At 42.5% G+C, this 12,093-nt stretch overlaps 1 protein-coding gene across 1 annotated transcript in view; it reads left to right on the forward strand.

Annotated features, from left to right (window-relative positions):
* RCOR1 (REST corepressor 1) overlaps positions 1-12,093 on the forward strand; it is a gene marked incomplete at its 5' end in the record, with an annotated part of 147,248 nt that overhangs the window by 98,512 nt on the left and 36,643 nt on the right. The window contains 1 exon segment of the mRNA XM_006160086.3: positions 8,720-8,772. Within this exon segment, the coding sequence (XP_006160148.2) occupies positions 8,720-8,772 (53 nt within the window).

Genomic DNA, 12,093 nt, shown 5'->3' on the forward strand with positions numbered 1-12,093 from the left:
TCTCCAGAAAGACAGAGAGAGACAAAAAATGAGAAATCACCCCCCGGGGGGATGGCCACACTGCAATCCCTTCTCCTCCATTCTCCTCTCGGGATCTTGGGCACACATGCACATGCGCCTGGCCGTGTTTAAGCCACCGGGTCTAGGACTCAAACCGCAGTCAACTACATGGGAGTCCAGGGGCATAGCCATTACACCAACTGCTGGTCCATGCTTTTAATACTTTTGAGGGAGGTTTTGACTTCCTGTATTACAGCCTTCATCTCTAACAGTTCTGACTGATTCTTTTACATGGCATGTATTTCTTCTTTCAAATCGTGAAAGCGCATTCTCACCTCCTGAAACTTGTCTCTTTCTCTTGCACCTTCTAGAGTTCATTGTCTCTCATTTCTTTAAGCTTGTTTAGTTTCATCACTATGAATATTCTGAATTGTTTATCCAACAACATTTTCACGAATTCCATTGTGTTATCGGTGGATGATGAAAGGTGGTTCTTTTTTCTTGGGAGAGAGATATTTTCTTGGTTTCTTATATTTCTTGTGCCTCTGCAGTGGTTTCTGGTCATCTGGTGGATTATATGTTTCTTCCTACTTTTGTGGAGTTAATTCTAAGCGTTCAGATGTCTGTTGGGAGAAGGTGATCCATAACCTCTCTGCAATTCCATTCCTCTGATGCTCACCAAGCAACCTGAGTTTTTGACTTTGGATCTGGACATTACAAAGGCCTCACAGTTTCTAGGGAATAGGTGCACTGGACTGTGCTGTTGGGTTTCAGCTGAGAGTTCAGAGTCGTGTGGGAGATGAGCTGCACGCTCTGTAGCTCCGTACTTCTCTCTGCTGCTCGCTCTGCAGTCTTTCTTCTCTGAATTTTAGTCATTTGGTGGTGTATTCACTTTTAGCAAATTGCTTACAGAGGGTTTCTGTAACTGTAAGATTATGTGCTTCCCTTTACTGTATTTCTTTTTTTTAATTATTTATTTTATTTCATTCATTCATTCATTCATTCATTTTAATTTGACCAGAGAGAGATCGAGAGAGAGAAAGAGTGAGTGAGAAAGGAAGCCACGAGGTCCAGGACTCGAACCATGGTTGGCCATGTGGGAGTGTCCAGTGCCTTATCCACTATGCCATTTGCTGGTCCCACTGTAAGGTATTTCTGAGACAGTTTCTCTCTTCTGTATTTTGCACTGTGGTATCCACAGAAAGAGATTTTTAAAAAATAATTATTTATTTAAGTATATTCATTCATTCATTTATTTTTTAATTTGACCAGAGAGATACAGAGAAAGAGAGAGAGGGAAAGTGAGAAAGCAAGCCACCAGGTCCGAGACTTGAACCATGGTCAGCCATGTGGGAGTGTCCAGCACCTTAACCACCACGCCACCTGCTGTTCCCCCACAGAAAGAGATTTTTGAGATCAGATTTATAAAGAGTAGTTTCTTCTTTCAGGAAGTAGATTGAGTAAGGGTTGAGAATTTCTATGACTGTAAAAATACGATGCTCAGTTCCTGTGAGCCTAGGCCTGTCTAGACACTCAGTGTGTGGAGGCTGAACAGTAAAGTAAGAAGGGAATGCTAAAAAAGGAAAAGAAAGCAAAGAAAAAACCAAAAACAACCAAAAAAGGGAAAAGACTTATTTTTTTAATCAAAAAATGAACAAACACCATGTGGTGCACATGTGTACCACATGAATATGCCAGGGCACAACTCAGATTTAAATGACTTGCAAAATTAGCAAGAGAAAAGAGAGGTCAGAAATAAGTGTGTTAAAGAAAGAAAGAAAAGAAAAAAAATTAGAGAGACAGAAGACAATGGAGGTTACCCTACCCATCTGAGCTTTTTTGGAGTCTAGAAGATGACTTACAGAGCAGAAATTTAGTCACCTTGGTCCCTGAACATGCCAGGACACACCTCAGTTTTAAATGGCTTCTGAAATTAGCAAGAGAAATGAGAGGTCAGAAATGAGAAGTGTTGGGAACCAGCAGTTAGCATAATGGCTATGTCGCTGGACTCCCACGTAGTCGACTGCGGTTCGCGTCCCGGACCCGGTGGCTTAAAACTCACGCCGGGCGCGTGTGCATGCATGCCCAAGATCCCGAGAGGAGAATGGAGGAGAAGGGATTGCGGCGTGACCATCCCCCCTGGGGGGTGATTTCTCGCTTTCTGTCTCTATGTCTCTCTCTGTCTGGCGAGCGCCCGCTCCCTATAGCAAAAACCTCCCCCCCCCAAAAAAAAAAAAGAAATGAAAAATGTTTTAAAAAAAAAAAAAAAAAAAAAAGACCAGAAAAGAAAAAATTTAGAGAGACAGGGAGAAGACGGAGGTTGCCCTACCTGTCTTTTTGGGGTTCTGGAAGATAGGATTCAGAGCAGATTCCCTTGACATTGTCTGTTTCTTACCTTCAGTTTTTATCACTTCATCAGTTAGGATGCTGATCATGGAGCTTAGCTCCTGTACCATGGAGGTCACTCTTTGAAGCTCTCTCCTCCCTCTATCTCCTGTCTTCAAGAGACAGGGTTGTTTGTAGAGGTTTAAGGCCTTGGGTTTTGGGGTCAGGCACTTGTAGTTTATGGAAGACCTGTTTCTGCCACTTACTAGCTATGTGACCTTGACCAAATTACTTAACTTACCTGAGTCTCATGAGTAGACAGGCTTAAAAAGATGTTTATAAAGAGCTTAGGATAATGGCTGGCCCATGGTATATTCTCAGATGTTGGCTGTTGGGTTTTTTCGTTGTTGTTGTTGTTTGAGAAGTTTTTGCTATAGGGTGCGTGGGCTCGCCAGAAAGACAGAGAGAGACAGAGAGACAGAGAGTGAGAAATCATCCCCCAGGGGGGATGGCCACACTGCAATCCCTTCTCCTCCATTCTCCTCTCGGGATCTTGGGCATGCATGCACATGTGCCTGGTGCGAGTTCAAGCTGCTGGGTCCGGGACTCGAACCACAGTCAACTACATGGGAGTCCAGTGACATAGTCATTACGCTAACTGCTGGTCCCGGCTGTTGGTTTTATTTAATGAATACAGCTGTTGAGTCTTTAGGAAACTTACCAATTTCTCACCATCTTTATCAGCTATATCCTGAGTGCACTGCATTCACATACTGTTGTACATCTGCACTATCATTTCACAAATGTTCTCCTGTATTACCTGTGTGTCATCTCAAGCTACTGCAGGAAATCAGTTCATTTTATTTCACATTTTGATCTGCTGTTTGATCCAGTGTTCTGTGTTCTATATGTATTAAGTGTAGTCCAGTAAATGTTTAAATGTTTAGATAGGTTTTAGGAATTTTAAATACACTTTCTTGGTGAATAAAGATTTCACACCCTTTTTTGGGGGGAGTGGGGAGCGGGAGATTTTTTTTTTTTTTTTTTTTTTTTTTTTGCTATAGGATACACACGCTTGCCGAAGAGACAGAGAAACAAAAAACAGGAAATCATCCCCCACTCAATCCCCAAGAAGGATGGCCACATTGCAATCCTTTCTCCTCCATTTTCCTCTTGGGATCTTGAGCACGCACACACCTTTCATGAGTTTCCAGATACTGGGTTCAGGACTCAAACTGTGGTCGATCACATGGGAGTCTAGCACCTTAACCATTATGCCACCTGCTGGCCCTTTCATGCTCTACTTTTAAATGATGTTATCTCTGAAATGAAACTTCAGCTGTGCTTTCCGTATGATAAGTTCTTGTGTCTTCAGAAGAGCCTTTGGTTTGTATGGGCTGCATACTTCTTGTGTCAGGGACTGGTTTGGAGAGCATGGAATGCACTACACGATCTCCTGGTGTCATTCCCTGTACACTGAGGAATGCTGGTGGGCAAGTACACAGGCCCATGGAAATGTTCTGGCATTTTCCTTAGGCTGCAAGGACTTTGCTCAGCATCCCTTTGCCAAATGCATCTCTGCCTACAGTGACTCACTCTCTCTCTGATTGAGATTAACCCCACTTAACCTTTAATCTTTTTGGGGTACAGAATCAAGATTATAGTTGCCAGATATAGAAAGTACTGGAAAAGTCCTCAGGGATCCCTCTTTTCTCTTGGAGTATTGTGTCTCAGGTTGTTTGCATTTCTCTCGTTCCTCTTCCTGTTTTGCCCTTATCTATCCAGCATCTGAATTTGTCTGTTTATGAGGGCAGCTAGCAGAGGATTTTATTTTCTTAGAGTAAAGTGCTTTTTGTTTGTTTTATTTCAACCACGTGGGAGGTTTTGGAAAATGCCCACTTGGCATTTATGTCACTGTGCTGTAGAGCAGCCATCTGTAAAGGAGTAAGGTGTTGGTGGGAAGGGACGGCACAAGGTTTCACACAACTGTGGCAGGTGGCCACGTGCTCTGACCAGCGACGGAAATAACCACTGAGGTTTATGTGGAATAGGAAGTTGGTAAGAAACAAGGCTTTGTGGAGTTAGTGTAGTAGCTATGTCTCTGGACTCCCATGTAGTCGACCACAGTTCGAGTCCCGGACCGGGTGGCTTAAAATTCCGCTGGGCTTGTGTGCATGCATGCCCAAGATCCCGAGAGAAGAATGAAGGAGAAGGGATTGCGGCGTGGCCATCCCCCCCTGAGGGGTGATTTCTTGCTTTCTGTCTCTCTTTCTGTCTCTGTTTATCTGGTGAGCGCACATCCCCTATAGCAAAAACCTCTCCAAAAGAAAAAAAGAAAAGAAAGAAACAGGGCCTTGCAGCAGCATTGTGTGTGCCTGTGGCCATAATCTGAGTTAACTCTAGTCCTGACTGTTCCATGAGAAGAGGAGGAAAGTACCTGCTTTGATGTAGTTTTCCCAGTTGTGTGATAATCTGGCTAATTCCTGGGAGCTAGTTTCTGGAAGGTCGAAGAAAATGCTAACGGTAGCACAATCATTAAATAGAGTACTTCCTGTGAGCCAGGCCTGTGCTGGGCACGCTCCATCTTCAGAGACAGCCAAGACTGACCTGGGTCCTCCTCAACCCACACCTGACTTGTGCTGCCTTTGCCTGGCTGCACAGAGAGCTAGAAGGTTGACATCATACGTAGCACTGTGCTGAGCACACTCTGCAGTAGTTGTCTGGTCACTGGGGGCCACAGGGGCCATGCATAGGGTAAGAAATGATGTTTTGCCAGTGGGTGTCAGATGGGAGTTCCACAGGTTACATTAGCTTATTTCATCACACCTTCTGAGCACCAGATAGATATAGATAAAAGTGACTTCATTTAAGTAGCTATGATAAAGTTCTTTCTTTATTTTCATCATTTGGGTGGGGAGGAGAGGTTGTGCTCTTAACAGAGGGATACTAAGCCCTCTTATCAGAGCCTTGCTTGCCATGCCGTGACATTCCCCACCCCCGGCCTTCCAGCAAGGCAGGGCCACAGGCATGCCCAGTATGTTGAGGTAGAACTGGGAACTGGACCCCAAGCCTCCCCGTATGGCCCCAGCCTAGTACAGTACTCCACTGCCTGTGCTACCATGGCTGAACTGTTCTTTCCTTAGAGTTCAGTCCTCAGGATGGTCTCCAAGAAAAATTAAGGGGTGGTGTGTGTGTGTGTGTGTGTGTGTGTGTGTGTGTGTGTGTGTGTTTTAGTTTTGCTATAAGGCATGTGTACTTACTGGATAGAGGGATGGCTGAGCTGCAGTCCCTTCTCCTTTCAGGATTTTGGGCATGCATGCACATGCACCCAGTATGGTTTTTGAATCTCCTGGTCCAGCATTTGAATCACTCATTCGGCCATGTGGGATCCAGCCACCTTAACCTTCATGTCATCTACTGACTCTAAGTTAAATAATTTTAAAGATCACCATTTGTTTACAATGTGGCAGCCTTAGCCACACTGTGGGAACCCCTGCGTCAGTCTGTCCTGGTCTTCCTACCACCTGCAGAGTCACAGCCCAAGAATGCTTGTCTTTCTCCTGTATCTCCAGCTAGGTTTGGGTAGAGATAATGGGAACAGGTAATGGGCCCAGTTGCTGATGTTGCAGAGCAGACTCTTGAGCAGTCGGTCAGCAGCCCCTTTCAGGGTTTCCTGTGTTCCTGTGCTGAAAGCCTGTGTGACTGACTGGTGGCCACACATAGCTTCTTTGCTCAGATTAAGTAAATAATAGTATGCTGTCAGAGCTGGGACTTTATAGCAGAAGTGAACAATAAAAAGAAGGAACCCTTCAAGCCATTGTTCAAGTAAACAAGACCTTCTCCAATGCTGATCCTCAGTTCATTCTAAATTGGTTTTCTTTTTTCCTCTTACATCTTTGACCCTGGCTCTTTGAATATATCTCATGAGACTATGATCCTCTGTCCTGCAGTCTGCCTCATGTGCTGCCCTTGTTTTTAGATCCCCTCTAGCAGAAGTCCCCACAGCGCCCCCCTGTGGCATGGTCTTGCCAGGAGTGCAGCACTACCTGTTTTACTGCCTCCGGTGTTTGTTAGAACCTTATTTGTGGGGCATGGTGGTGAAGGTGCTAAACTCCCACATGGCCGACCGTGGTTGTTCAGCCCTAGACCTGGCAGCTTGAAAATTACATGGAGTGAGTATGCTTTTGTGCCCAAAATCCTGAGAGGAGAGTGGAGGAAAAAGGATTACAGCATGGTCATCCCCCTTGGGGGGGTGATTTCTCACTTTCCCTCTCTGTCTCTCTCTAATGAGCACACACACCCTGTGTCAAGAACCCAGAAAAAGAATTTTATGTGCTGTAATCTACCTCATTGTAAAGTAAAAAACAAGGGGCACACTTTGAGTTTTTGTTTGTTTGTTTGTTTTTAAAATACTATTATTATTCAGTTTGACCAGAGAAAGACTACAGAGAGATCAAGAGTGTTAGAAAGTGGGACCAGCAGGTGGTATGGTGGTTAAGGGTGTGGGGCTCCCACATGGCTGACTGCAGTTCAAGTCCTGGTGGCTTGCTTTTTCACTTTCTATCTCTCTCATCAAATTGAAATAAATAAATAAAATTTTAAAAAGAGAGAGTGAAAACAAGCTGCCAGGTCTGACACTTGAACTATGGTCAACCATGCAGGAGTCTAGACCTTAAATCACCATACCACCTGCTGGCCCATCAAGGAGCACACTTTTGAATAACTGTCTCTCTCCCCTTTCTAGAACCACCAATTTCAACTTTTCTTTTTTTCTCTCTCTCCTTTTCTTTTTTTAATTTTAAAAAATTTCCTATAGGCACATGTGCCTGCCAGAGAGAGAGAGAATATGAGAGCACCCCCAAGAGGGGATGGCTACACCGCAGTCCCTTCTCTTCCATTCTCTCCTTGGGATTTGGGGCACACCTAGTGCACATTTTTCAAGCCTCTGGTTCCAGGACTGGGGCCACACAGTTGGCTATGTGGGATCTGGCTGCCTTAGCCATTGTGCCATCGGCCAGCCCACCAGTTTCGACTTTTCTGGGTTTGTCATTCAGTGATTTTCAGGCAAACCAGAATTTTACTGTATTTTGGGTACAGTGAGAACTAATCAGTATTTTAAAATATGAAAGTATCAATTTAAATATTAAAATAGGAAGTCAAGTGCCTTAGTACTGCTATTGCGATTGATTCTAAGTTATCCTATAGGTAGTTGCTATTTGAATTATATTGACCTTTTATTTAAATTTTTAAAAATTTATCTAATGGGTAATGTGGTTTATTAAGTAAAAGTGAAAGTACACTCCTGAGAGGTAGCGGCTGGCCCGAGTGAACAGAGACAGTGGCTCAAAGGCCAGATTGAATTTTTCTTTGTTGATGAAATTATTTTTCCCACACATACTTATTAAAGTTTGGGTTTATTTTTTTCAAAATTGATTTCTTTTTCCTAAATTGCCTGTCATTTATACCGTCGTTAAGAATATGATTATATTATAATCGGATTATTCAAGTAGTTGAGTATATTCAGATACTGAGGTTTTAGAAGGTCTGGCTTTTGATAGGTCTCTTCTGTTGCCTGTGTACTAGTGGGGAGATGAGCCACTCTGACCCTGTTTTCTCTAAATTTGGCTTTTGTACCTAAATTTGGTTATGTGTACTTTACTTTATAGAATGAGAATAGGAAACAAGAATAATTCATTTTGTAGAATTCTGTGCTGGTAGGATTTCTTTTTAAGCTCGTGTTTTTGTATAATCTATACAGGAAAATTTTACCAGGTGGTGCCATTCTTTTGGTACACCTAGAAGGACTAGAACATCCTTAGGAAAGTAGTAGCTTCATTTGCGTGGTTGCCAACTCCTTCTGCAGGTTCAGTCTGTTCTCCTTGCGTTTCCTTAGTGTGTGAGAGTGAACACGTGCCGTCTCATATTGGTGTGTTTGAAAGCAGGCAGTAGGCATTGGGTCATGTAGTTGTACCAGATCGCTTTCTTCAATATAAAAATAGCTTGCTTGTTCCTCAGCCTCAGCTGAGATGAAAAACGAACCCCAATTTCATATTTCTTCTTACTACTAAATAATTATTTTTCTAAGCACCAAAGTAATACTTGTTTGTTTCAGAAAAATTAAGTCAGAACCAAGTCTTTTCTGTAAAGACTCATAATCTTACCACTTGGAGATAATTGCTGTTAATAATTGAGTGTATTCAGGCATTACTCTGTGGGATTTATATGGGTAAGATCAATAAGGAGACCATAGTATATGATTCTACTTTGTTACCATCTATTCTTTTTTTTTTTTTTCCTTATGCACAGCAGGCCTACATATTTTTATATATTCTAGCAGACTTAGGCTGCTCTCTGTCCGCATTTTCTTTACTGGTCTCTCCATCTTGTTTTTTAGTGGATGAATACATTGCCATTGCCAAAGAGAAGCATGGGTACAACATGGAACAGGTAATGACATGGGGTTTCTTGGCTTGTTTTCAAATGTGCATTTTTACAGTCAGCCCGTTAAAGGTTTTGTTCTGTCTGTGGAGTAGCAGTGTCTCCTTATCAACAGCTTTTTGGCGATTACTTGTAGTTAGACTAAACCCCACTCCTCTTCTTCTTTTGCAAGGTGAATATCTAATTTGACATGCATCTGTACATTTCTGTGAGTCTACAGTCTTTTTGTTTTTTAGTTTGGTATAGGGCGTGTGTGTGCTCACCAGAGAAAGTGAGAAATTGACCCCCTTGGGAGGATGGCCATGTCTCAATCCCTTTAGGATTCTGGACACTCCACCTGGTGTGATTCCTAAGCTGCCAGGTCAGGGGTGACTCCAGTGGCTCAGTTGGCTATGTGGGATTCAGCCACCCTAATCTCCATGCCACCTGCTGGACTAAGTCTTCGGTATTTAGGACAGTGGTACATGAAAGGGCTAGACGCTTGCACATAGTCCTATGTCAGTTGAGTATATGATTTGTCATTCCTCCAGTTGTGGGGTGTTTTTATAGTTGTTATACTCACACAGTGTTCTAATAGTTACTGTTTTGAATCACTTTCAGGCTGTAAATATTTGACTGAAGTTGTCTTTTTCATTATTATTTGGAACATATTGATGAGAAATACACAAAATTGATTTTTTCTAGCCAATTATGATATCTCATTTCAGTCTTGCTTCTCAGGCCTTACTTTAAAGGCATTAAGTTAGAGTAATGCTCTCCATGGTATTGCTCCATATTGTACAGCCTCAAGTTACTAACATTTCTCGTTTATCCTAATGACTCCAAGAGTTTAGATTGTTTAAAACTATACATTTTCTTTCAGGCTTCACCTTTTAATTATTCTAATCTGGTTGTCCAAAGGTACTTTTTGAAAAAACCAGTTAAAATAAAATGGTTTCAGAATTATTCAAAGCAAGGAGCCAGCAGGTGGCTTGGCAGTTAAGGCGCTGGAATTCCCGCATGGCCGACCACGATTCGAGTCCCAGACCTGGTGGCTTTCTTTCTCACTCTTCCTTTCTCCCTCTCTCTTTCTCTCGCTCGCTCGCTCTGTCTTTCTCTGGCAAAACTCATGTGAAAAATAAATTAAAAAAAAGAATTATTCAAAGCAAGAAATCTGTGCTGCTCTTTTTTTTCCCCCCAGTCTTTACTCATGAACATCACATAGTTGCTCAGGAAGTTCAGTGATTTAAAAAGAACAATTATATTCAGGGAGACCAGCAAGTGGCATGGTGGTTAAGGCTCTCACATGGCCGTCTGTGGTTCAAGTCCCCGACCTGGTGGCTTGCTTCTTCTCTCTGTCTGTCTCTGTGAATTAAATAATAATGATGATGATAAGTAAAACTAAATAAATCATTTTTAAAGAATTATTTATTTATTATTTATTTATTTCCATTTATTAGTATTATTTTTTAATTTGACCAGAGAGAGACAGACTGACCCAGTACACTTCTGAATTTTTGGTTTTTAGAGAGATTTTTGCAATAGGGCGTGTGCGCTCACCAGAGAGACAGAAAGCAAGAAATCATCCCCAGGGAGATGACCACACCGCAGTCCCTTCTCTTCCATTCTCCTCTTGGGATCTTGGGCACACACACACACACACCTGGTGTGAGTGTAAACCACCGGGTCTGGGACTTGAACTGCAGTTGACTGCATGGGAGTCCAGCGACAATGTGGCCATTATGCCATCTGCTGGTCCCACCTGCATGAATTCTTAAGGGTTCTGTTCATCTCTTTTCTTTGTCTTCTTTTTCTGTTTTTTTTTTTTTTTTTTTTAATTGACAAGCAGACATGTGTGCTCATCAGAAAAAGATTAGGGTAGGGGGAGAAAGCATTCCTTAGTTGGGTGTGATCATGCCTCAACCCCATTTTTCTATCCTGCTGCGGTTCGGGGCATGCACCCAGTGTATTTTTTTAAGCCACGAGGATGGGATTCAAATCCTGGTGGTTCATGTAGGATCCTGCTTTTGTAGCTATTAAGCTATGGGGCTGGCCCCAGGATTCTAGTCTTGATAATTTTTGCTTACAGTTGAAATACAGGAGGGCCAGCTAGATGGTATGGTGGTTAAGGTAGTTGGATCCCACATGGCCAGATGTACAGTTTGAATCCTGGACCCAGTGGCTTGAAAACACGTCAGGCATGTGTGCCCACAATTACGAGAGGAGAATGGTGGGAGACGGGCTTGCAGCACAGCACATTCATCTTCCTTGGGAAGATGGCATGTGTCTTCTGTGTCTCTCTGGTGAGCAAATGTGCCCTGTAGCAAATTTAAATATATATATATATTATATATATATAAAATAGAGGAAATTTCCTCAGGAAAGTATTGCTAGATTATCACTTTTGTTTCTAATTTGTTCTTTGTCTATTTGTACTTTTTTTTCTCTCTGAGCTGAAAGAATTTTTATTTATTTATTTTTCTTAAGAGAGATAAATTTTTGCTATAGGGTGCATGCACTTGCTAGACAGAGAGAAAGCAAGAAACGGCTTCCCCGCCCATGGGGGATGGTCATGCTGCAACCGCTTCTTTTGTGATTTTTGGGCACACATGCACATGCATCTGGTGTATGTTTCAAGCCTTCAGGTCTGGGACTCAGACTGTGAGTTTGTTTTTTAGTTTGGTATAGGGCGTGTGTGCTCACCAGAGAAAGAGAGGAAAAGTAAAAAAATTGCCCCCCTGGGGGGTGAGACCACGTGGATGGTTAGGTGGAAGTCCAGCTCCTTAACAACTATACCACTTGTTGCTTCTCTCCCCCCCCAAATTTTTTATATGAGAGATTTTTTTTATCATAAAAGACTAGTAAAACAATCGAATGTTTTTTATAAATTACTTTCTCCTTTCATATACAGAGGCAGTAGAAGGTAAGGTTGTTTCGTTAATTTGTCTTTAGAGATTTTTGCTATAGCACATGTACACTCGCCAGAGAGACAGAAAGTGAGAAATTCCCCCACGGAAAGGATGGCCTTGCCACACTCTCTTCTCCATTCTCCGATTTGGGGCACCCATGCACATGTGCCCAGTGTGTGTTTTAAGCCACCAGGTCCATGACTTGAACTGTGGTTGACCATGTGCAAGTCCAGTGACTTAACCATTATGCCTTCTGCTGGTCTGAGGGCTGTGTTTTAAGAGTGCAGATTCTTCTAGGATGGTAAAACAAAAAGCAAGGTATGCAGGACACAAGAATTGGGAAATTATTTGCTGAGAACATATATGTTGACGTGCTTGATTGAGCCAATGCACAGTGTATTTTGGATGGAAAATTCATTTGTGTGTTGTGATGGGAAAAAAA

The sequence above is a fragment of the Tupaia chinensis genome, unplaced genomic scaffold (assembly GCF_000334495.1).
Source record: "Tupaia chinensis unplaced genomic scaffold, TupChi_1.0 Scaffold000671_2, whole genome shotgun sequence".
NCBI classification, from domain to species: Eukaryota; Metazoa; Chordata; class Mammalia; order Scandentia; family Tupaiidae; genus Tupaia; species Tupaia belangeri.